The sequence below is a fragment of the Haliotis rubra genome, unplaced genomic scaffold (assembly GCF_003918875.1).
Source record: "Haliotis rubra isolate DU_JTF1 unplaced genomic scaffold, ASM391887v1 Scf1147, whole genome shotgun sequence".
Classification (NCBI taxonomy): domain Eukaryota; kingdom Metazoa; phylum Mollusca; class Gastropoda; order Lepetellida; family Haliotidae; genus Haliotis; species Haliotis rubra.
Genome location: NW_025765056.1, coordinates 66,835 through 93,968, shown reverse-complemented (window position 1 = coordinate 93,968; position 27,134 = coordinate 66,835). Strand labels below are relative to the sequence as shown.

The 27,134-nt window shown below is 41.9% G+C and overlaps 1 protein-coding gene across 1 annotated transcript in view; it reads right to left on the bottom strand.

Moving 5' to 3' along the window:
• The window catches only part of LOC124253967 (glutamyl aminopeptidase-like), an 86,087-nt gene extending 76,822 nt beyond the window's left edge, over positions 1-9,265 (bottom strand). The window contains exons 1-2 of the mRNA XM_046687823.1: positions 8,639-9,265; positions 5,305-5,434 (exon numbers count right to left, since the gene is read on the bottom strand). Coding sequence (XP_046543779.1) covers positions 5,305-5,434; positions 8,639-9,265 — 757 coding nt within the window. The remainder of the gene's footprint in view (positions 1-5,304; positions 5,435-8,638) is intronic.
• Between the last annotated feature and the right edge of the window lie 17,869 nt (positions 9,266-27,134).

The following is a 27,134-nucleotide window of genomic DNA, read 5'->3' as shown; positions in this document are numbered from 1 at the left end:
GTAGTCAGTCTGTGTGGTAGGATCCTGGTTAATATGTAGATAATATGTTTGTGATAGTCAGTCTGTGTGATAGGATCCTGGTTAATATGTAGATGATATGTTTGTGGTAGTGAGCCTGTGTAATAGGATCCTGGTTAATATGTAGATGATATGTTTGTGGTAGTCAGCCTGTGTGCTAGGATCCGGGTTAATATGTAGATGTTATGTTTCTGGTAGTCAATCTGTGTGATAGGATCCTGGTTAATATGTAGATGGTATCCATGTGGTAGTGAGTCCGTGAGACAGGATCCTGCTTAATATGTAGATGATATGTTTGTGGTAGTCAGTCTGTGTGGTAGGATCATGGTTAATATGTAGATTTTATGTTTCTGGTAGTGAGTCTGTGTAATAGGATCCTGGTTAATATGTAGATTATATATGTTTGTGGTAGTGAGTCTGTGTGATAGGATCCTGGTTTATATGTAGAAGATATGTTTGTGGTAGTCAGTCTGTGTGGCTGGATCCTGGTTAATATGTAGATGATATGTTTGTGGTAGTCTGTCTGTGTGATAGGATCCTGGTTAATATGTAGATGATATGTTTGTGGTAGTCAGTCTGTGTGCTAGGATCCTGGTTAATATGTAGATGTTATGTTTGTGGTAGTCAATCTGTGTGATAGGATCCTGGTTAATATGTAGATGGTATCCATGTGGTAGTGAGTCTGTGAGATAGGATCCTGCTTAATATGTAGATGATATGTTTGTGGTAGTCAGTCTGTGTGATAGGATCCTGGTTAATATGTAGATGATATGTTTGTGGTAGTGAGTCTGTGTGATAGGATCCTGGTTAATATATAGATGATATGTTTGTGGTAGTGAGTCTGTGTTATAGGATCCTGGATAATATGTAGATGATATGTTTGTGGTAGCCAGTCTGTGCGATAGGATCCTGATTAATATGTTGATGATATGCTTTCGGTAGTCAGTCTGTGTGGTAGGTTCCTTGTTAATGTGTAGATGATATGATTGAGGTAGATAGTCTGTGTGATAGGATCCTGGTTAATATGTAGATGATATGTTTGTGGTAGTCAGTCTGTGTGATAGGATCCTGGTTAATATGTAGATGATATGTTTGTGGTAGTCAGTCTGTGTGATAGGATGATGGTTAATAGGTAGATAATATGTTTGTGATAGTCAGTCTGTGTGATAGGACCCTGGTTAATATGTAGATGATATGTTTGTGGTAGTGAGCCTGTGTCATAGGATCATGGTTAATAAGTAGATGATATGTTTGTGGTTGTCAGTCTGTGTGATAGGATCCTTTTTAATATGTAGATGATATGTTTGTGGTAGCCAGTCTTTGTGATAGGATCCTGATTAATATGTTGATGATATGTTTTCGGTAGTCAGTCTGTGTGGTAGGTTCCTTGTTAATGTTTAGATGATATGTTTGAGGTAGATAGTCTGTGTGATAGGATCCTGGTTAATATGTAGATGATATGTTTGTGGTAGTCAGTCTGTGTGATAGGATCCTGGTTAATATGTAGATGATATGTTTGTGGTAGTCAGTCTGTGTGATAGGATCCTGGTTAATATGTAGATGATATGTTTGTGGTAGTCAGTCTGTGTGGTAGGATCCTGGTTAATATGTAGATAATATGTTTGTGATAGTCAGTCTGTGTGATAGGATCCTGGTTAATATGTAGATGATATGTTTGTGGTAGTGAGCCTGTGTAATAGGATCCTGGTTAATATGTAGATGATATGTTTGTGGTAGTGAGTCTGTGTGATAGGATCCGGGTTAATATGTAGATGATATGTTTGTGGTAGCCAGTCTGTGTGATAGGATCCTGGTTAATATGTAGATGTTTTGTTTGTGGTAGTGAGCCTGTGTGATAGGATCATGGTTAATATGTAGATGATATGTTTTGTGGTAGTCAGCCTGTGTGCTAGGATCCGGGTTAATATGTAGATGTTATGTTTGTGGTAGCCAATCTGGGTGATAGGATCCTGGTTAATATGTAGATGGTATGCTTGTGGTAGTGAGTCTGTGTGATAGGATGATGGTTAACATATAGATGATATGTTTGTGGTAGTGAGTCTGTGTAGTAGGATCCTGGTTAATATGTAGATGATATGTTTGTGGTAGTCGGCCTGTGTGATAGGATCCTGGTTAATATGTAGATGATATGTTTGTGGTAGTGAGTATGTGTGAAAGGATCGTGCTTAATATGTAGATGATATGTTTGTGGTAGTCAGTCTGTGTTATAGGATCCTGGTTAATATGTAGATGATGTGTTTGTGGTAGTCAGTCTGTGTGGTAGGATCCTGCTTAATATGTAGATGATATGTTTGTGGTAGTGAGTCTGTGTGATAGGATCCTGGATAATATGTAGATGATATGCTTGTGGTAGCCAGTCTGTGTGATTGGATCCTGGTTTATTTGTAGGTGATATCTTTGTGGTAGCCAGTCTGTGTGATAGGATCCTGGTTAATATGTAGATGATATGTTTGTTGTAGTCAGTCTGTGTGATAGGATCCTGGTTTATATGTAGATGATATGTTTGTGGTTGTGAGCCTGTGTGATAGGATCCTGATTAATATGTAGATGATATGATTGTGGTAGTCAGTCTGTGTGGTAGGTTCCTGGTTAATGTGTAGATGTTATGTTTGTGGTAGATAGTCTGTGTGATAGGATCCTGGTTAATATGTAGATGATATGTTTGTTGTAGTGAGCCTGTGTGATAGGATCCTGGTTAATATGTAGATGATATGTTTGTGGTAGTCAGCCTGTGTGGTAGGATCCGGGTTAATATGTAGATGATATGCTTGTGGTACTCAATCTGTGTGATAGGTTCCTGGTTAATATGTAGATGGTATGCTTGTGGTAGTCAGTCTGTGTTATAGGATCCTGGTTAATATGTAGATGATATTTTTGTGGTAGTCAGTCTGTGTGGTAGGATCATGGTTAATATGTAGATGATATGTTTGTGGCAGTGAGTCTGTGTGATAGGATCCTGGTTAATATGTAGATGATATGCTTGTGGTAGCCAGTCTGTGTGATAGGATCCTGGTTTATTTGTAGGTGATATGTTTGTGGTAGTGAGTCTGTGTGATAAGATCCAGGTTAACATGTAGATGATATCTTTGTGGTAGCCAGTCTGTGTGATAGGATGCTGGTTAATATGTAGATGATATGTTTGTGGTAGTCAGTCTGTGTGATAGGATCCTGGTTAATATGTAGATGATATGTTTGTGGTTGTGAGCCTGTGTGATAGGATCCTGGTTAATATGTAGATGATATGTTTGTGGTATCCAGTCTGTGTGATAGGATCCTGCTTAATATGTAGATTATATGTTTGTGGTAGTCAGTCTATGTGGGAGGTTCCTGGTTTATGTGTAAATGATATGTTTGTGGTAGATAGTCTATGTGATAGGATCGTGGATGATATGTAGATGTCATATTTGTGGTAGTCAGTCTATGTGATAGGATCCTGGTTAATATGTAGATAATATGTTCGTAGTAGCCAGCCTGTGTGGTATTATCCTGGTTAATATGTAGACGTTATGTTTGTGGTAGTCAGCATGTGTGGTAGGAACCTGGTTAATATGTAGATGATATGTTTGTGGTAGTGAGCCTGTGTGGTAGGATCCTGGTTAATATGTAGATGATATGTTTGTGGTAGTCAGTATGTGTGATAGGATTCAGGTTAATATGTAGAAGATATGTTTGTGGTAGTCAGTCTGTGTGGTAGGATCCTGGTTAATATGTAGATGCTATGTTTGTGGCAGTGAGTCTGTGTGATAGGATCCTGCTTAATATGTAGATGATATGCTTGTGGTAGCCAGTCTGTGTGATTGGATCCTGGTTTATTTGTAGGTGATATGTTTGTGGTAGCCAGTCTGTGTGATAGGATGCTGGTTAATATGTAGATGATATGTTTGTGGTTGTGAGCCTTTGTGATAGGATCCTGCTTAATATGTAGATAATATGTTTTGTGGTAGTCAGTCTGTGTGCTTGGATCCGGGTTAATATGTAGATGTTATGTTTGTGGTAGTCAATCTGGGTGATAGGATCCTGGTTAATATGTAGATGGTATGCTTGTGGTAGTGAGTCTGTGTGGCTGGATCCTGGTTAATATGTAGAAGATATGTTTGTGGTAGTCAGTCTGTGTGATAGGATCCTGGTTAATATGTAGATAATATGTTTGTGGTAGTGAGCCTGTGTGATAGGATGATGGTTAACATATAGATGATATGTTTGTGGTAGTGAGTCTGTGTAGTAGGATCCTGGTTAATATGTAGATGATATGTTTGTGGTAGTCAGTCTGTGTGATAAGATCCTGGTTGATATGTAGATGATATGTTTGTGGTAGTGAGTCTGTGTGATAGGATCCTAGTTTATATGTAGATCTTATGTTTACGGTAGTCAGTCTGTGTAATAGGATCCTGGTTAATATGTAGATGATATTTTTGTGGTAGTGAGCCTGTGTGGTAGGATCATGGTTAATATGTAGATGATATGTTTGTGGTAGTCGGCCTGTGTGATAGGATCCGGGTTAATATGTAGATGATATGTTTGTGGTAGTGAGTATGTGTGAAAGGATCGTGCTTAATATGTACATGATATGTTTGTGGTAGTCAGTCTGTGTTATAGGATCCTGGTTAATATGTAGATGATGTGTTTGTGGTAGTCAGTCTGTGTGATAGGATCCTGGTTAATATGTAGATGATATGTTTGTGGTAGTCAGTCTGTGTGGTAGGATCCTGGTTAATATGTAGATTATATGTTTGTGGTAGTCAGTCTGTGTGATAGGATCATGGTTAATATATGGATGATATGTTTGTGGTAGTCAGTCTGTGTGATATTATCCTGGTTAATATGTAGATTATATGTTTGTGGTAGTCAGTCTGTGTGGTAGGATCCTTGTTAATATGTAGATGATATGTTTGTGGTAGTGAGTCGGTGTGATAGGATCCTGGTTAATATGTTGATTATATGTTTGTGGTAGTCAGTCTGTGTGGTAGGATCCTGGTTAATATGTAGATGATATGTTTGTGCTAGTCAGTCTGTGTGATAGGATCCTGGTAAATTGACACGATACGTTTGTGGTAGTAAGCCTGTGTCATATTGTAGGAGCGTGATCATCCCGAGTGTCACTGACTAAATGTACACTTTGTGGTAGTTGGATTAACCGAAACCTCCACCATTTCGCCAAAGCTAGCAAAACATTGTTTGTTCAAATTGAGGAGAAGTGCTTCATCTGTGGCCAACGGATATGGAGTGATGTGTGGTGAAGCATGGAACCTTGTGAAATATTCCTACCTGGTTGATGAATGATCGTGATCTTGAATATCGCCTTGAAATCGGGTTCGTCAAAACACGGGAAGACTCGGCGGGTATCTGTGGGCTGCAACTGCGAGGACGCCAGGTACCTGTGGAGAACAAACAACGACTGCAGATAGAAACACAATTATACCTACTGCAGATATGATCCACACGTCTCAAAGTTACATTACTGTACTGCAGATATGATCCACACGTCTCACAGCTACACTATTGTACTGCAGATAGGATCCACACGTCTCACAGCTACACTATTGTACTGCAGATAGGATCCACACGTCTCACAGCTACACTATTGTACTGCAGATAGGATCCACACGTTTCACAGTTACACTACTGTACTGCAGATAGGATCCACACGTCTCACAGCTACATCACTGTACTGCAGATAGGATCCACACGTCTCACAGCTACATTACTGTACTGTAGATATGATCCACACGTCTCACAGCTACATTACTGTACTGCAGATAGAAACACACTTATACATACTGCAGATAGGATCGACACATCTCACAGCTACACTAATGTACTGCAGATAGGATCCACACATCTCACAGCTGCACTACTGTACTGCAGATAGGATCCACACATCTCACAGTTACACTACTGTACTGCAGATAGGATCCACACATCTCACAGCTACATTACTGTACTGCAGATAGGATCCACACATCTCACAGCTACATTACTGTACTGCAGATAGGATCCACACATCTCATAGCTACACTAATGTACTGCAGATACGATCCACACGTCTCACAGCTACACTATTGTACTGCAGATAGGATCCACACATCTCACAGCTACATTACTGTACTGCAGATAGGATCCACACATCTCACAGCTACAATACTGTACTGCAGATAGGATCCACACATCTCACAGCTACATTACTGTACTGCAGATAGGATCCACAGTCTCACAGCTACATTACTGTACTGCAGATAGGATCCACACATCTCACAGCTACATTACTGTACTGCAGATAGGATCCACACATCTCACAGCTACATTACTGTACTGCAGATAGGATCCACACGTCTCACAGCTACATTACTGTACTGCAGATAGGATCCACACGTCTCACAGCTACATTACTGTACTGCAGATAGGATCCACACATCTCACAGCTACATTACTGTATTGGGATCCACATCTCACAGCTACATTACTGTACTGCAGATAGGATCCACACATCTCACAGCTACACTATTGTACTGCAGATATGATCCACACGTCTCACAGCTACATTACTGTACTGCAGATATGATCCACACGTCTCATAGCTACACTAATGTACTGCAGATAGGATCCACACGTCTCACAGCTACATTACTGTACTGCAGATAGGATCCACACATCTCACAGCTACATTACTGTACTGCAGATAGGATCCACACATCTCACAGCTACAATACTGTACTGCAGATAGGATCCACACATCTCACAGCTACATTACTGTACTGCAGATAGGATCCACAGTCTCACAGCTACATTACTGTACTGCAGATAGGATCCACACATCTCACAGCTACATTACTGTACTGCAGATAGGATCCACACATCTCACAGCTACATTACTGTACTGCAGATAGGATCCACACATCTCACAGCTACATTACTGTACTGCAGATAGGATCCACACGTCTCACAGCTACATTACTGTACTGCAGATAGGATCCACACATCTCACAGCTACATTACTGTACTGCAGATAGGATCCACACATCTCACAGCTACATTACTGTACTGCAGATAGGATCCACACATCTCACAGCTACACTATTGTACTGCAGATATGATCCACACGTCTCACAGCTACATTACTGTACTGCAGATAGAAACACACTTATACATACTGCAGATAGGATCCACACATCTCACAGCTACATTACTGTACTGAGATAGGATCCACACGTCTCACAGCTACACAACTGTACTACAGATAAGATCCACACATCTCACAGCTACACAACCGTACTACAGATAGGATCCACACGTATCAGAGCTACACTATTGTACTACACATAAGATCCACACATCTGACAACTACACTACTGCACTACTCTCACAGCTACGCTACTGTACTGCAGATAGGATCCACACATCTCACAGCTACATTACTGTACTGCAGATAGGATCCACACGTCTCACAGCTACAATACTGTACTGCAGATAGGATCCACACATCTCACAGCTACATTACTGTACTGCAGATAGGATCCACAGTCTCACAGCTACATTACTGTACTGCAGATAGGATCCACACATCTCACAGCTACATTACTGTACTGCAGATAGGATCCACACATCTCACAGCTACATTACTGTACTGCAGATAGGATCCACACATCTCACAGCTACATTACTGTACTGCAGATAGGATCCACACGTCTCACAGCTACATTACTGTACTGCAGATAGGATCCACACATCTCACAGCTACATTACTGTACTGCAGATAGGATCCACACATCTCACAGCTACATTACTGTACTGCAGATAGGATCCACACGTCTCACAGCTACACTATTGTACTGCAGATATGATCCACACGTCTCACAGCTACATTACTGTACTGCAGATAGAAACACACTTATACATACTGCAGATAGGATCCACACATCTCACAGCTACATTACTGTACTGAGATAGGATCCACACGTCTCACAGCTACACAACTGTACTACAGATAAGATCCACACATCTCACAGCTACACAACCGTACTACAGATAGGATCCACACGTATCAGAGCTACACTATTGTACTACACATAAGATCCACACATCTGACAACTACACTACTGCACTACTCTCACAGCTACGCTACTGTACTGCAGATAGGATCCACACGTCTCACAGCTACAATACTGTACTACAGATAGGATCCACACATCTCACAGCTACAATACTGTACTACAGATAGGATCCACACGTATCACAGCTACAATACTGTACTACAGATAGGATCCACACATCTCACAGCTACAATACTGTACTGCAGATGGGATCCACACGTCTCACAGCTACATTACTGTACTGCAGATAGGATCCACACGTCTCACAGCTACAATACTGTACTACAGATAGGATCCACACATCTCACAGCTACAATACTGTACTACAGATAGGATCCACACATCTCACAGCTACAATACTGTACTACAGATAGGATCCACAGTCTCACAGCTACAATACTGTACTGCAGATAGGATCCACACATCTCACAGCTACATTACTGTACTGCAGATAGGATCCACACGTCTCACAGCTACAATACTGTACTGCAGATAGGATCCACACGTCTCACAGCTACACTATTGTACTGCAGATAGGATCCACACATCTCCATACATTCCTCAGGCTGTTCCATACATTCCTCAGGTTGTTCCATACATTCCTGAGGCTGTTCCATACATTCCTGAGCCTGTTCCATACATTCATGAGGCTGTTCCATACATTCCTGAGGCTGTTCCATACATTCCTGAGCCTGTTCCATACAATCCTGAGCCTGTTCCATACATTCCTGAGGCTGTTCCGTTCCATACATTCCAGAGGCTGTTCCGTTCCATACATTCCTAAGCCTGTTCCATACATTCATGAGGCTGTTCGATACATCCCTGAGGCTGTTCCGTTCCATACATTCCTTAGGCTGCTCCATACAATCCTGAGCCTGTTCCATACATTCCTGAGGCTGTTCCGTTCCATACATTCCTGAGCCTGTTCCATACATTCCTGAGCCTGTTCCATACAATCCTGAGCCTGTTCCATACATTCCTGAGGCTGTTCCGTTCCATACATTCCTGAGCCTGTTCCATACATTCCTGAGCCTGTTCCACACATTCCTGAGGCTGTTCCGTTCCATACATTCCTTAGACTGCTCCATACAATCCTGAGCCTGTTCCACACATTCCTGAGGCTGTTCCGTTCCATACATTCCTTAGGCTGTTCCATACATTCCTGAGGCTGTTCCATACATTTCTGAGCCTGCTACTTAATGCCGCTTCTTCTTATGTGTCCGTTGTGTTCATAAATCTAACCTGGGCGTTTCAATACAATGTATTGATTATTAGTTCTTCTTGTGCCGACATGTACCGACTTCACAATTTAGTTCTATGCGTACCGATTTCTGATGTTTAATTCAGTTTGGAAATCGCCTTGTATTGGAGGCTCGTCAAGGATTTATGGATTGAATTTACTTGACTTCTACAGTTGGAAACAAGATATTTTCAGTGGTAGATTGGCAAGTGTTTAATCTTTTTCATTCTATCAATATTGTTTTGCACAGAATTATTGTGAAATCACTATTTGTAATACGGAGTCTTAGGTCGAGACAGTTGTTGAGACTCAAGTGAGGTGCAAAAACATGTTTAGAAGAAATCAGCTTTCTCAAATGTTATAATGGATGCGCTGTCTTCAACGACAAAAAGCAAACTTTACAATCTTGCGGAATATTTGGCTGAACTTTTGGGTTATTCAGCCTTGGCTAAAATAATTGGAGAACACTCATAGCGATTTCAGCTGAAAAAACTGGTAATGGAATTTCAAAGAGAACTAAAGGAAATGGAATTTTAAAGAGACAGGTAAGAGTAAAAGCAAGGGAGGCATGTTACACAGGCAATTCACAGATGTATCATTATGTGGAGAAAAACTTGAACGTGATTTAAATAGACAAAACTTATTATTTTAAACCCAGTAGGTATATTAAAGCATGAGACACCACTATAGAGCATTGTCGGGATATCAGAGACATGGCCAAATATGCAATTCATGGGTTCTCTGACATGAATTTCGAACTGTATTTCGATCTTAGTGCATTGTGTGTATACAATGTGTAATGTTTTGTCAAAATGCTTAGGCAACGTCTGTATAAGACAGTGTTACATCACAATGCTTAGGCAACGTGTGTATAAGACGGCGTTACATCACAATGCTTAGGCAACGTCTTTATAAGACGGTGTTACATCACAATACTTAGGCAACGTCTGTATAAGACGGTGTTACATCACAATACTTAGGCAACATCTGTATAACACGGTGTTACATCACAATACTTAGGCAACGTCTGTATAACACGGTGTTACATCACAATACTTAGGCAACATCTGTATCAGACGGTGCTACATCACAATACTTAGGCAACGTCTGTATAATACGGTGTTACATGACAATACTTAGGCAACGTCTGTATAACAAGGTGTTACATCACAATACTTAGGCAACATCTGTATAAGACGGTGCTACATCACAATACTTAGGCAACGTCTGTATAAGACGGTGTTACATCACAATACTTAGGCAACATCTGTATTAGACGATGTTACATCACAATACTTAGGCAACGTCTCTATAACAAGATGTTACATCACAATACTTAGGCAACGTCTGTATAGCAAGGTGTTACATCACAATACTTAGGCAACGTCTGTATAAGACGGTGTTACATCACAATACTTAGGCAACGTCTTTATAACACGGTGTTACATCACAATACTTAGGCAACGTCTGCATAACACGGTGTTACATCACAATACTTAGGCAACGTCTGTATAAGACGCGTTACATCACAATACTTAGGCAACGTCAGTATAACACGGTGTTACATCACAATACTTAGGCAACGTCTGTATAACACGGTGTTACATGACAATACTTAGGCAACGTCTGTATAAGACGCGTTACATCACAATACTTAGGCAACGTCTGTATAACACGGTGTAACATCACAATAATTAGGGGACGTCTGTATAAGACGGTGTTACATCACAATACTTAGGCAACGTCTGTATAACACGGTGTTACATCACAATACTTAGGCAACGTCTGTATGAGACGCGTTACATCACAATACTTAGGCAACGTCTGTATAAGACGGTGTAACATCACAGTAATTAGGGGACGTCTGTATAAGACGGTGTTACATCACAATACTTAGGCAACGTCTGTATAAGACGTTGTTACATGACAATACTATCTGTATGAGACGCGTTACATCACAATACTTAGGCAACGTCTTTATAACACGGTGTTACATCACAATACTTAGGGGACGTCTGTATAGGAAGGCGTTACATCACAATACTTAGGCAACGTCTGTATAAGACGGTGTTACATCACAATACTTAGGCAATGTCTGTATAACACGGTGTTACATCACAATACTTAGGCAACGTCTGTATAACACGGTGTTACATCACAATGCTAAGGCAACGTCTGTATAAGAAGGCGTTACATCACAATGCTCAGGGAACGTCTTTATAGGACGGTGTTACCATCACAATGTTTAGGCAACGTCTTTATAGGACGGTGTTACCATCACAATGTTTAGTCAACGTCTTTATAGCAAGGCGTTACGTCACAATGCTAAGGCAACGTCTGTTTAGGACGATGTTACGTCACAATGTTTAGGCAATGTTCTGTAATCAGATATTGTAGATCAGGACATATACCGCTACCAGAAATTGAAGGAGAGGACATATGCTGTGATCACATATTGTAGGGCTTCACATACACTGTTATCAGATGTTGCAGTAGAGAGGACATGTACTCTGTAGGTGTCAGATGCTGTAGGTGTCGGGACAGGTATTGTCATCAGATGTTGCAGGAGAGAGGGCATGTACTCTGATCAGATGCTGTAGGTGTCGGGACAGGTATTGTCATCAGATGTTGCAGGAGAGAGGACATGTACTCTGATCAGATGCTGTAGGTGTCGGGACAGGTATTGTCATCAGATGTTGCAGGAGAGAGGACATGTACTCTGATCAGATGCTGTAGGTGTCGGGACAGGTATTGTCATCAGATGTTGTAGGAAAGGACATGTACTCTGATCAGATGCTGTAGGTGTCGGGACAGGTATTGTCATCAGATGTTGTTCGTTCGTAAGAGGTCAAATGTTGCTCGGCGTGGTCCTGGTGTCGGAGGTTCACCTATTTATCTAGTTTTGAATACCTTATGGAACGAGGTATCTTTCATATGTATGATACTCCTTTTTACGTTTTAAGCTTATATTTTATACATTTTATGCACATATTGTCTCATTGGCCATTTGGCCTGGTGTTTGTATATTTTATGCTTTTACCGCTGCCTTTTTAATTGCAATGTACATTCACGTGACACAAAAATAAACTATTTTGTCTGTCTGGTATACGAGAGCTACAATCCCACGCTCATCTTGGCGCTATATTTTACGCGGCTTTTGGTATATGTTCTTATTCATGACACATGCTTTCCGTAGTGTCACATGACTAGGGGCTACCAAACCAGGCTGATGCAAATGCATATCAAGATAACAGGAAACAAGTGTGACAGAGTGTTTTCAAAGACTCTAATGCGTATGTTTCCAATGATTTCAACGTGACCGTAATGAAACAATTAGAACATTATAGATCGTCCCATGTTAAATAACAGTGTTTATATCCCAGCATGCCCATTCGTCGTAAATTCAAAATATGCAACAAACATTACAGAGTGCCTTGCATTTAATGTACACATTGAGAAATAGCTGTCTGAGTAGTTGAACTAAATTACATGTTTCCGTGGCGCTCATACTAATATTGGCCAGATTGCTGGCTGACTCAGGGCCACAAGTTTCCCAGCACATGAACACAGGCCACGTCACAGACAAGGAACAAGACTCGATGGATACATGACAAACACAGCATAAAAACCCGCACATCAAGCAGATGAAACCCTGTGTAGATACACTGGCTGTATGTGGAATTCCGTTAGCAGCTCTGTAATGGACAACGATGACGTCTGGAGCTGCTGTCACTAACTCAGACACAGACACAACAGCTGGGAGCAGTCTCGCAAATATGCACCTTTTCTCAGAGAAGTTCTCAGAAAAGTCTTGATTGCTTGTCGTATGAGACAGTCAAAGTAGGTCGAAGCCCAAAATATAACATGCGTGAATAATACCATATTTTGGTTTGAAAATGTTTGGTATCCATAAAGTTTGTTCTATATTGTACTTCCCAACTTCTAAAATGCCACTCATAGAAGTGAATAAAACCCTTTTCTCGTTCTTTGTTTTCGTGAAGGAAACATCAGGTTCTATATATGGAGACCAGCAGACTTGCAGCTGCAGATGCAGCGACCCGTGAGTGCTAACTGCCGGTGTAGAAGGCTGTCAGTGTCAACTACAGGTGTAGACATGTGAAGACAACTGTCAATGTCAACTGCAGGTATAGAAGGCTGTCACTGTCAACTGCAGTAGTAGAGAACTGTCAGTACTAACTACAGGTGTAGAGGACTTTCAGTGCTAACTACAGGTGTAGAGGACTGTCAGTGCTAACTACAGGTGTAGAGGACTGTCAGTGCTAACTACAGGTGTAGATGACTGTCAGAGCTAACTACAGGTGTAGATGACTGTCAGTGCTAACTACAGGTGCAGATGACTGTCAGTGCTAACTACAGGTGTAGATGACTGTCAGTGCTAACTACAGGTGTAGAGGACTGTCAGTGCTAACTACAGTGCTACTGTCAGTGCTAACTACAGGTGTAGAGGACTGTCAGTGCTAACTACAGGTGTAGAGGACTGTCAGTGCTAACTACAGGTGTAGAGGACTGTCAGTGCTAACTACAGGTGTAGAGGACTGTCAGTGCTAACTACAGGTGTAGAGGACTGTCAGTGCTAACTACAGGTGTAGAGGACTGTCAGTGCTAACTACAGGTGTAGAGGACTGTCAGTGCTAACTACAGGTGTAGAGGACTGTCAGTGCTAACTACAGGTGTAAAGGAGTGTCAGTACTAACTACAGGTGTATAGAACTGTCAGTACTAACTACAGGTATAAAGGACTGTCAGTGCTAACTACAGGTGTAGATGACTGTCAGTACTAACTGCAGGTGTAAAGGAGTGTCAGTACTAACTACAGGTGTATAGAACTGTCAGTGCTAACTACAGGTATAAAGGACTGTCAGTACTAACTACAGGTGTAGATGATTGTCAGTACTAACTACAGGTGTATATAACTGTCAGTACTAACTACAGGTGTAAAGGAGTGTCAGTACTAACTACAGTACTAACTGCAGGTGTAAAGGAGTGTCAGTACTAACTACAGGTGTATAGAACTGTCAGTGCTAACTACAGGTATAAAGGAGTGTCAGTACTAACTACAGGTGTATAGAACTGTCAGTACTAACTACAGGTATAAAGGAGTGTCAGTACTAACTACAGGTGTAAAGAACTGTCAGGTGTAAAGGACTGTCAGTACTAGGTACAGGTGTACAGGAGTGTCAGGTGTAAAAGACTGTCGTTGCTAACTGCAGGTGTATGAGACTGTTCGTGTCCACTCTCCGTGTAGGAGAACCAGTGCTAGTGCCATCCAAGGAATCCACTCTCCGTGTAGAAGAACCAGTGCTAGTGCCACCCAAGGAATTAATGGAGTGAGCCAACTGAAATATGCCTCATCTCACAGAACCTTAGAGAGATGAAAGGACACGTGCAGCTGAAAGATAATAGTATTAGCGAATATCAACCGCTTGCGGACAACAAAGTTCCAGGTGAAATGATCACTTTGACCTTTTCATTATCACAACCTGTCGACCGAATACGGACCCGAGGACACTGATCTGTGTTTTCATATTGATAGTGATATAAACTGGAACTATCTCCATATGAAGAAATACAAAGTATCACCGAAACGAAGTTAAATAAATTAACAAATTGACAAGAAATAAAGCCTGATACTTGCCACCGAGACACAAGTTGGGTCATACGCTTATGCTAACCAAAAGCGTTGTGCTGATTACACCGTAATAACGTCATTCAGTCCGGCGTAAAGGTTATGCTGACAAAAGACATCCCACAATTGATATAGCATCTTTAATTATAAGCTTAACGTGTGCCGACAATAGAAAATGACACTAATTCAATAACACGCCGACAAATATGTCTCATGGAGCGAGGAAAATCAGATTTGTGGTAAAAGCGTGTACAACAGAGACACATTCAAGCCCTGCTTCAACTCCGGCAGAACTAGAAATAGGTCCAGCTGGACGTGCGTCAGGTGATGCTGAACACTGGCTTAGGGACATGAAATACATACGACCAAGCTAGGGTCATAGAATACATACAAGTTAACATGACTATAGACATAGAATGCGCACAATCATACATTTTTTAGGAAACAGAACACACTCTATGAGACTGGTGTATTATCATAGAACACACTCTATGAGACTGGTGTATTATCATAGAACACACTCTATGAGGCTGGTGTATTATCATAGAACACACAGTATGAGAAGAATGTATTGTCATAGAACACACAGTATGAGACTGGTGTATTATTATAGAACACACTGTATGAGACTGGTGTATTATCATAGACCACACTCAGTGAGACTAGTGTATTATCATAGAACACACTGTATGAGGCTGGTGTATAATCATAGAACACACTCTATGGGACTAGTGTATTATCATAGAACACACCCTATGAGACTGGTGTATTATCATATAACACAAAGTATGAGACTGGTGTATTATCATAGAACACATTCTATGAGACTGGTGTATTATCATAGACCACACTCTGTGAGACTGGTGTATTATCATAGAACACACTCTATGAGACTGGTGTATTATCATAGAACACACTCTATGAGACTGGTGTATTATCATAGAACACACCCTATGAGACTGGTGTATTATCATAGAACACATACTATGAGACTGGTGTATTATCATAGAACACACAATATGAGACTAGTGTATTATCATAGACCACACTCTGTGAGACTGGTGTATTATCATAGACCACTCTCTATGAGACTGGTGTATTATCATAAAACACACTCTATGAGACTAGTGTATTATCATAGAACACACCCTATGAGACTGGTGTATTATCATAGACCACACTCTATGAGACTGGTGTATTATCATAGAACACACTCTGTGAGACTGGTGTATTATCATAGAACACACTCTATGAGACTGGTGTATTATAATAGAACACATTCTATGAGACTTGTGTATTATCATAGAACACACCCTATGAGACTGGTGTATTATCAAAGCACACACCCTATGAGACTGGTGTATTATCATAGAACACACAGTATGAGACTGGTGTATTATCATAGAACACACTCTATGAGACTGGTGTATTATCATAGAACACACTCTATGAGACTAGTGTATTATCATAGAACATATTCTATGAGACTGGTGTATTATCATAGAACACACCCTATGAGACTGGTGTATTATCATAGAACACATCCTATGAAACTGGTGTATTATCATAGAACACACCCTATGAGACTGGTGTATTATCATAGAACACACAGTATGAGACTGGTGTATTATCATAGAACACACACTATAAGACTGGTGTATTATCATAGAACACACACTATAAGACTGGTGTATTATCATAGAACACACACTATAAGACTGGTGTATTATCTTGATGGACCTGAAATATAGACAGTCATACAGTATTATGAACATATAATGCACACTATGAGTCTGGTTTATTATCATAGAACACACACTATGAGTCTGGTTTATAGACACAGAATACGCACGATCAGACTGTTTTATACTGGGGATTAGTTTCCTGACTGCTTCAACTATATGTTCCTGCACGATCAGACTGGTTTATACTGGGGATTAGTTTCCTGACTGCTTCAACTATATGTTCCTGCACGATCAGACTGGTTTATACTGGGGATTAGTTTCCTGACTGCTTCAACTATATGTTCCTGCACGATCAGACTGGTTTATACTGGGGATTAGTTTCCTGACTGCTTCAACTATATGTTCCTTCACGATCAGACTGGTTTATACTGGGGATTAGTTTCCTGACTGCTTCAACTATATGTTTCTGCACGATCAGACTGGTTTATACTGGGGATTAGTTTCCTGACTGCTTCAACTATATGTTCCTGCACGATCAGACTGGTTTATACTGGGGATTAGTTTCCTGACTGCTTCAACTATATGTTCCTGCACGATCAGACTGGTTTATACTGGGATTAGTTTCCTGACTGCTTCAACTATATGTTCCTGCACGATCAGACTGGTTTATACTGGGGATTAGTTTCCTGACTGCTTCAACTATATGTTCCTGCACGATCAGACTGGTTTATACTGGGGATTAGTTTCCTGACTGCTTCAACTATATGTTCCTGCACGATCAGACTGGTTTATACTGGGGATTAGTTTCCTGACTGCTTCAACTATATGTTCCTGCAATGGCAATTTCGCCTGTAAAGTACTGCACAGACTAACCACACACTTGACATCTTCTGCTTTAACATTTCCCCATTTCAATCAGATTTTTGTGACAAATCATCCTGTCTTAGAAAGTGTCGAAGAATATCCCCGGAGAGATTGTGTTCATATTCAATTCTTTTATTACAGAAGTGTAGGCCATCGGCCCATAACTACATAGGTTACATTTACATGGCAAAACATGGTGTAGATGTATACAGTATAGATTGATAATTTTTAACATCTTAGATACATTGCATGATAGATAAAGCTAGCTAAGTTATTTATAAGTTTACAATCTGATGATGACATGAGGAGTTTGAATTTGGCTTTACTTGGATTGATGCAATAGGTCTTAGGTAAATGGTTTAAGCGTAGCTGTTGGAATTTGGAACACACGAGGAGAAGATGGTATCCATCCTCAATATAACCTTCATCGCACTGTAAACATAATCTATCATTTCTATCTACATTATAATACCTTCCAGTTTCTATACGTAACTGATGTGAAAAACATCTAAACTGAGCGAGTGCTACTCTAAACGTTTTAATGTTAATCACGTTTAAATACAATTCCCTGGACAATGACATTTTGAAGTAAGAATAAAACTTAGATTTGCTTCCATTTTGAAGTGAACTACATGTATACCAATTCTGGTCATGAATACATTTAAGTCGACTCACAAATTCAGATAAAAACGAGGTAGGAGAAACAGATTGCTTTTTCCAAACAAAACAATAACCAAACTGTACATCGGATCTCGACACTTTGACGCCCAATTAACTTTATTATCATCTAAAGCCATTAACATCATATGATAACATGTTTGGGGATGACGGGAATCAGACATAGTCAATAATTTGAACCAATACTACACTGTCATACGCCACGCAACCATACGCCACACAACCATACACCACACAACCATACACCACACAGTCATACACAACACTGTCATACGCCACACAACCATACGCCACACAACCAAACGCCACACAACCATACACCACACAACCATACACCACACAACCATACACCACACAGTCATACACAACACTGTCATAATCCGCACACTCATACACCACACAGCCATACACCACACAACCATACGCCACACAGCCTTACACCACACAGTCATACCCCACACAACCATACACCACACAACCATACGCCACACGCCATACACTGTCATACACCACACAGTCATACACAACAGAACCATACACCACACAACCATACGCCACACAGCCATACACCACACACTCATACACCATACAGTCATACACCACACAACCGTGCGCCACACAACCATACGCCACACAACCATACGCCACACAGTCATACACCACACAGTCATACATCACACAACCATACACCACACTATCATACACCACAAAACCATACACCAAACTGTCATACACCACAAAACCATACACCACACAACCATACACCACACAACCATACGCCACACAGCCATACACCACACAGCCATACACAACACAACCATACACCACACAACCATACGCCACACTGCCATACACCACACTGTCATAAACCACACAACAATACACCACACAGCCATACACCAAACAGTCATAAACCACACAACCATACACCACACACCCAAACACCACACAGTCATAAACCACACAACCATACACCACACACCCAAACACCACACTACCATACACCACACTGTCATACACCACACAACCATACACCACACTGTCATACACCACACAACCATACACCACACAGCCATACACCAAACAGTCATACACCACACAGTCATACACCACACATCCAAACACCACACAGTCATACACCACACAGTCATACACCACACAACCATACACCACACAACCATACACCACACAGCCTTACACCACACAGCCTTACACTACAGAGTCATACACCACACAGTCATACACCAGACTGTCATACACCACAATGTCATACACCACACAGTCATACACCACACAACCATACACCACACAACCATACACCACACAGTCATACACCACACAACCATACACCACACTGCCATACACCTACACATACACATACACCACACAGCCATACGTCTTACACACACAGCCATATACCACACAACTATACACTACACACTCATACACCATACAGTCATACACTACACACAACTGTATGCCACACAACCATACGCCATACAACCATACACTACACAGTCATACACCACACAGTCATTCATCACACAACCATACACTACACTATCATATACACCATAAAACCATACACTAAACTGTCATACACCACAAAACCATACACTACACAAATCCATACACCACACAACCATACGCCACACAGTCATACACCACACAGCCATACACAACACAACCATACACAACACAACCATACGCCACACTGTCATAAACCACACAACCATACACCACACAGCCATACACCAAACAGTCATAAACCACACAGTCATACACCACACACCCAAACACCACACAGTCATGCACCACACAACCATACATCACAAAACCATACGCCACACTACCATACACCACACTGTCATACACCACACAACCATACACCACACAGCCATACACCAAACAGTCATACACCACACAGTCATACACCACACACCCAAACACCACACAGTCATACACCACACAGTCATACATCACACAACCATACACCAAACAACCATACACCACACAGCCTTACACCACACAGCCTTACACCACAGTCATACACCACACAGTCATACACCAGACTGTCATACACCACACTGTCATACACCACACAGTCATACACCGCACAACCATACACCACACAACCATACACCACACAGTCATACACCACACAACCATACACCACACTGTCATACGTCACACTGTCATACACCACACAACCATATACCACACAACCATACACCACACAGTCATACACCACACAGCCATACACCACTGTCTTACACCACACTGCCATACACCACTGTCTTACACCACAAAACCATACACCACACAACCATACGCCACACTGCCATACACCACACTGCCATACACCACACAGTCATACGCCACACTGTCATACACCACACAACCATACACCACACTGTCATACACCACACAGCCTTACACCACAGAGTCATACACCACACTGTCATACACCACACTGTCATACACCACACTGTCATACACCACGCAGTCATACACCACACAACCATACACCACACAGTCATACACCACACAGTCATACATCACACTGTCATACACCACACAACCATACACCACACAACCATACACCACACAACCATACACAACACAACCATACACCACACAGTCATACACCACAAAACCATACACCACAAAACCATACACCACACAACTATACACCACACATAGCCTTACACCTCACAGTCATACACCACACAGTCATACACTACACAACCATACACCACACTGTCATACACCACACAACCATACACATACAACACAGTCATACACCACACAACTATACACCACACTGTCATACACACATACACTGTCATACACCACACAGTCATACACCACAAAACTATAGGCTACACTGCTATACACTACACTGTCATACACTACACACAGTCATACATCACACTGTCATACACCACACTGTCATACACCACACAACTATACACCACACAACCATACACAAACACAACCATACACCACATAGTCATACACCACAAAACTATACACTACAAAAACCATACACCACACAAACTATACACCACACAGCTTTACACCTCACAGTCATACACCACACAGTCATACACCACACAACCATACACAACACAACTATACACCACACTGTCATACACCACACAAACATACACAACACAGTCATACACCACACAACTATACACTACACTGTCATACACCACACTGTCATACACCACAAAACTATAGGCTACACTGCCATACACCACACTGTCATACACCACACAAACCATACACCACGCAGCTCTTACACCACAGAGTCATATACACCACACTGTCATACACCACACTGTCATACACCACACACTGTCATACACTCACGCAGTCATACACCACACAACTATACACCACACAGTCATACACTTACACAGTCATACATCACACTGTCATACACCACACAACTCTATACACTACACAACTATACACCACACAAACTATACACAACATAAACTATACACCACACAGTCATATACACACAAAACTATACACTACACAAAACCATACACCACACAACTATACACCACACAGCTCTTACACCTCACAGTCATACACCACACAGTCATACACCACACAACTATACACCACACTGTCATACACCACACAAACTATACAGAACACAGTCATACACCACACAACTATACACCACACTGTCATACACTACACTGTCATACACCACACAGTCATACACTACAAAACCATAGGCCACACTGCTATACACTACACTGTCATACACCACACAGTCATACATCATACTGTCATACACCACACTGTCATACACCATACACAACTATACACCACACACAACCATACACAACACAAAACTATACACCACACAGTCATACACCACAAAACCATACACCACAAAACTATACACCACACAACCATACACCACACAGCCTTTTACACCTCACAGTCATACACTACACAGTCATACACCACACAACCATACACAACACAACCATACACACACACTGTCATACACCACACAACTATACACAACACAGTCATACACCACACAACCATACACCACACTTGTCATACACCACACACTGTCATACACTCATAAAACTATAGGCCTACACTGCTATACACCACACTGTCATACACCACACAACCATACACCACGCAGCTCTTACACCACACAGCTCTTTTACACCACACAGCTCTTACACCACACAGTCATTCACTGAACAGTCATACACCACACTGTCATACACCACACTGTCATACACCACACAGTCATACACCACACAACCATACACCACACAACCATACACTACACAACCATACGCCACACTGTCATATATGCCACACTGTCATTCACCACACAGCCACACGCCACACAACCATACACTACACACAACTATACACACACACAGTCATACACCACACTGTCATACACCACACAACCATACACCACGCAGCCTTACACCAGAGAGTCATACACCACACTGTCATACACCACACTGTCATACACCACACTGTCATACACCACGCAGTCATACACCACACAACCATACACCACACAGTCATACACCACACAGTCATACATCACACTGTCATACACCACACAACCATACACCACACAACCATACACCACACAACCATACACAACACAACCATACACCACACAGTCATACACCACAAAAACCATACACCACAAAACTATACACCACACAACCATACACCACACAGCCTTTTACACTCTCACAGTCATACACCACACAGTCATACACCACACAACCATACACCACACAACCATACACAACACAACCATACACCACACAGTCATACACCACAAAACCATACACCACAAAACCATACACCACACAACCATACACCACACAGCCTTACACCTCACAGTCATACACCACACAGTCATACACCACACAACCATACACAACACAACCATACACCACACTGTCATACACCACACAACCATACACAACACAGTCATACACCACACAACCATACACCACACTGTCATACACCACAAAACCATAGGCCACACTGCCATACACCACACTGTCATACACCACACAACCATACACCACGCAGCCTTACACCACACAGCCTTACACCACACAGCCTTACACCACACAGTCATTCACCGAACAGTCATACACCACACTGTCATACACCACACTGTCATACACCACACAGTCATACACCACACAACCATACACCACACAACCATACACCACACAACCATACGCCACACTGTCATACGCCACACTGTCATTCACCACACAGCCACACGCCACACAACCATACACCACACAACCATACACCACACAGTCATACACCACACTGTCATACACCACACAACCATACACCACGCAGCCTTACACCACAGAGTCATACACCACACTGTCATACACCACACTGTCATACACCACACTGTCATACACCACGCAGTCATACACCACACAACCATACACCACACAGTCATACACCACACAGTCATACATCACACTGTCATACACCACACAACGATACACCACACAACCATACACCACACAACCATACACAACACAACCATACACCACACAGTCATACACCACAAAACCATACACCACAAAACCATACACCACACAACCATACACCACACAGCCTTACACCTCACAGTCATACACCACACAGTCATACACCACACAACCATACACCACACTGTCATACACCACACAACCATACACAACACAGTCATACACCACACAACCATACACCACACTGTCATACACCACACTGTCATACACCACACAGTCATACACCACAAAACCATAGGCCACACTGCCATACACCACACTGTCATACACCACACAGTCATACATCACACTGTCATACACCACACTGTCATACACCACACAACCATACACCACACAACCATACACAACACAACCATACACCACACAGTCATACACCACAAAACCATACACCACAAAACCATACACCACACAACCATACACCACACAGCCTTACACCTCACAGTCATACACCACACAGTCATACACCACACAACCATACACAACACAACCATACACCACACTGTCATACACCACACAACCATACACAACACAGTCATACACCACACAACCATACACCACACTGTCATACACCACACTGTCATACACCACAAAACCATAGGCCACACTGCCATACACCACACTGTCATACACCACACAACCATACACCACGCAGCCTTACACCACACAGCCTTACACCACACAGCCTTACACCACACAGTCATTCACCGAACAGTCATACACCACACTGTCATACACCACACTGTCATACACCACACAGTCATACACCACACAACCATACACCACACAACCATACACCACACAACCATACGCCACACTGTCATACGCCACACTGTCATTCACCACACAGCCACACGCCACACAACCATACACCACACAACCATACACCACACAGTCATACACCACACAGCCACACGCCACACAACCATACACCACACTATCATACAGCTCCCTTCAACACCACCCGAAGCCTGTCCTACAACCGATTTGGAAAGAGCGCCCTACCTCGTTGTCGCTCACCACGTTGTCATACCACATTTTAGGCTTTAATATTTAGAGCTTTATACTTGTAACCCGTCAGACGGAAGACTGACTTAGTTAAACAAGTGTCAATTGATTGCATCATATAAAGGGATCACTAGTTATAGGCCTATATACAATGATAACGTTTGGGAGATAAAAGCAACAGAAATGTCATCATGTCGGCATTCAGTAATTGGGTCCTATAACAAGGTTACAGTTACTGTTGTGTGGGTAATCTGTGTAAAGCCGCGCCAGGCAACTCGACTCTAGTCGCCTGGCGCTGCGGGAACCGTTACCCTGCCGTGAGACCGCAGCAGTCGACCTGCGCGAGTAACGACACCGCCATTAGTCAAAGGTGACGAAGTACGTCTCACAAGCTTCCTTTGTCAATGCAACAATCTACCGTCAGAAGCCGGACAGGCTGTTAACGCTCAGATTTAAACAAAATGTGCTGACACAAGACCAACACAGCATGGGTGACTAAATAACAGTTGTAGGGTCAATGCAAAGGGTGGGAAGATAACAGCGTAATCCAACGGCTCCATAAAAAGGATAGATAAACAACAATGTCATCCTTCGTCTTCATAACAAAGGATGGGTAGATGACAGTGTTACTCAACGGTTCTATACAAAGGATGTGTACATGACAGTGTTGCCCAACGGCTCTATACAAAGGATGTGTACATGACAGTGTTACCCAACGGCTCTATACAAAGGATGTGTACATGACAGTGTTACCCAACGGCTCTATACAAAGGATGTGTAGATGACAGTGTTACCCAACGGCTCTATACAAAGAATGGGTAGATGACAGTGTTACCCAACGGCTCTATACAAAGGACGGGTAGGTGACAGTGCTACCCGACGGGTCTATACAAAGGATGGGTAGATGACAGTGTTACCCAACGGCTCTATACAAAGGATGGGTAGATGACAGTGTTACGGAATGAGCAATGATAAAGCTTGGGTAGAAAGTTCAGTCACGTACTACGTCCTTTCAAGGGTAGATTATATGGTCACGTACTACTGCATGGGTACATGGTAGAGTCATACAAGGTATGCTTAGATACTGGTTTCACGGGCTCCTTACGCGGATAGATGACTGCAGTAAAATGTAGGTTGATGTCAGATATTTTTAGATCATTTTCGGTTACTTTTTTAGTCTAAGATTTGTTGCAAGATATGAATATATGACAGTGAGAGACATTGAATGGATCGTGACAATGTATAGCTTGATGACAGTACCAGGTCCTTACGTGGGTAGATAAAGGGTTAGTAAAGATAAGTTTCAATATCATATGGGTAGATGACAGACACCGGGTCTTTGCAATAAATGGATAGATGACGTGTTACAGATTGGGTAGTTACAAGTAATGTATAGAAGCGATTGCCTTGCACTTGGTTGTGACAAAGAAACAGTTCCTCCACTGTTGCAAGATATCCGCACAATGACTCGGAGACAGCATCGACCAATTTTTTACATGGAGAATGTCTGCCTTATTCCATTTAACACCGAATTTCCTATGCAATTTGCAAATTGCCCACTACAGATTTTGCGATTGTTCTTTCTTTTGAAAATAGCTGTCATATGAGAGAATGTTTTATCCTTCCCGACGCCGCCAGAAATAGTCAATAGGCTCGAGGCCCCAGAGAGAATAGGAGTATACTGTTGTTAAACAGATTTGAACGTATTTCCATTTCTCTGACATCAAGGCATGTTCAAATGTAGATTTCGGTTGCCTGAAAGCATTTACTCAATCCTCCTAATAGGTTAGTCTGTCCATTGAAGGCTTCAGAAACATGTTCCCATTGTTTGGACGTGTTTGTGTGTTGTAATATCCTCGGTACACTATTCTCGGGATGTTCATGTTGTGACCTGATGGGAACATACATGTATTTTATTCAATTAACCAAAATCGTGGGCGAATGAACACATGTTTAAGCTGCATGAATAAATAAACACGAAGCCTAAGGCACATAGGAAAGGTTTCGTTTATAAAAGTTGTTTGAAATCATGTGAACATCGACGGCAGTACATGCCACTGTTAAAACAAACGCAAATACGGACCTCAATAATAATCACTTATTCGTGAAACTGGGTCCCATCCAGCCATGGAGCCAGTGGCAGGTCGTACAAGGAACATGGCTTACAGGTGGCTCCTTTCCAACCATGGAGCCGTGGTCGTAGAAGTAACATGGCTTACAGGTGGCTCCTTTCTAACCATGGAGCCATGGTTAGAAAGGAACATGGCTTACAGGTGGCTCCTTTCCA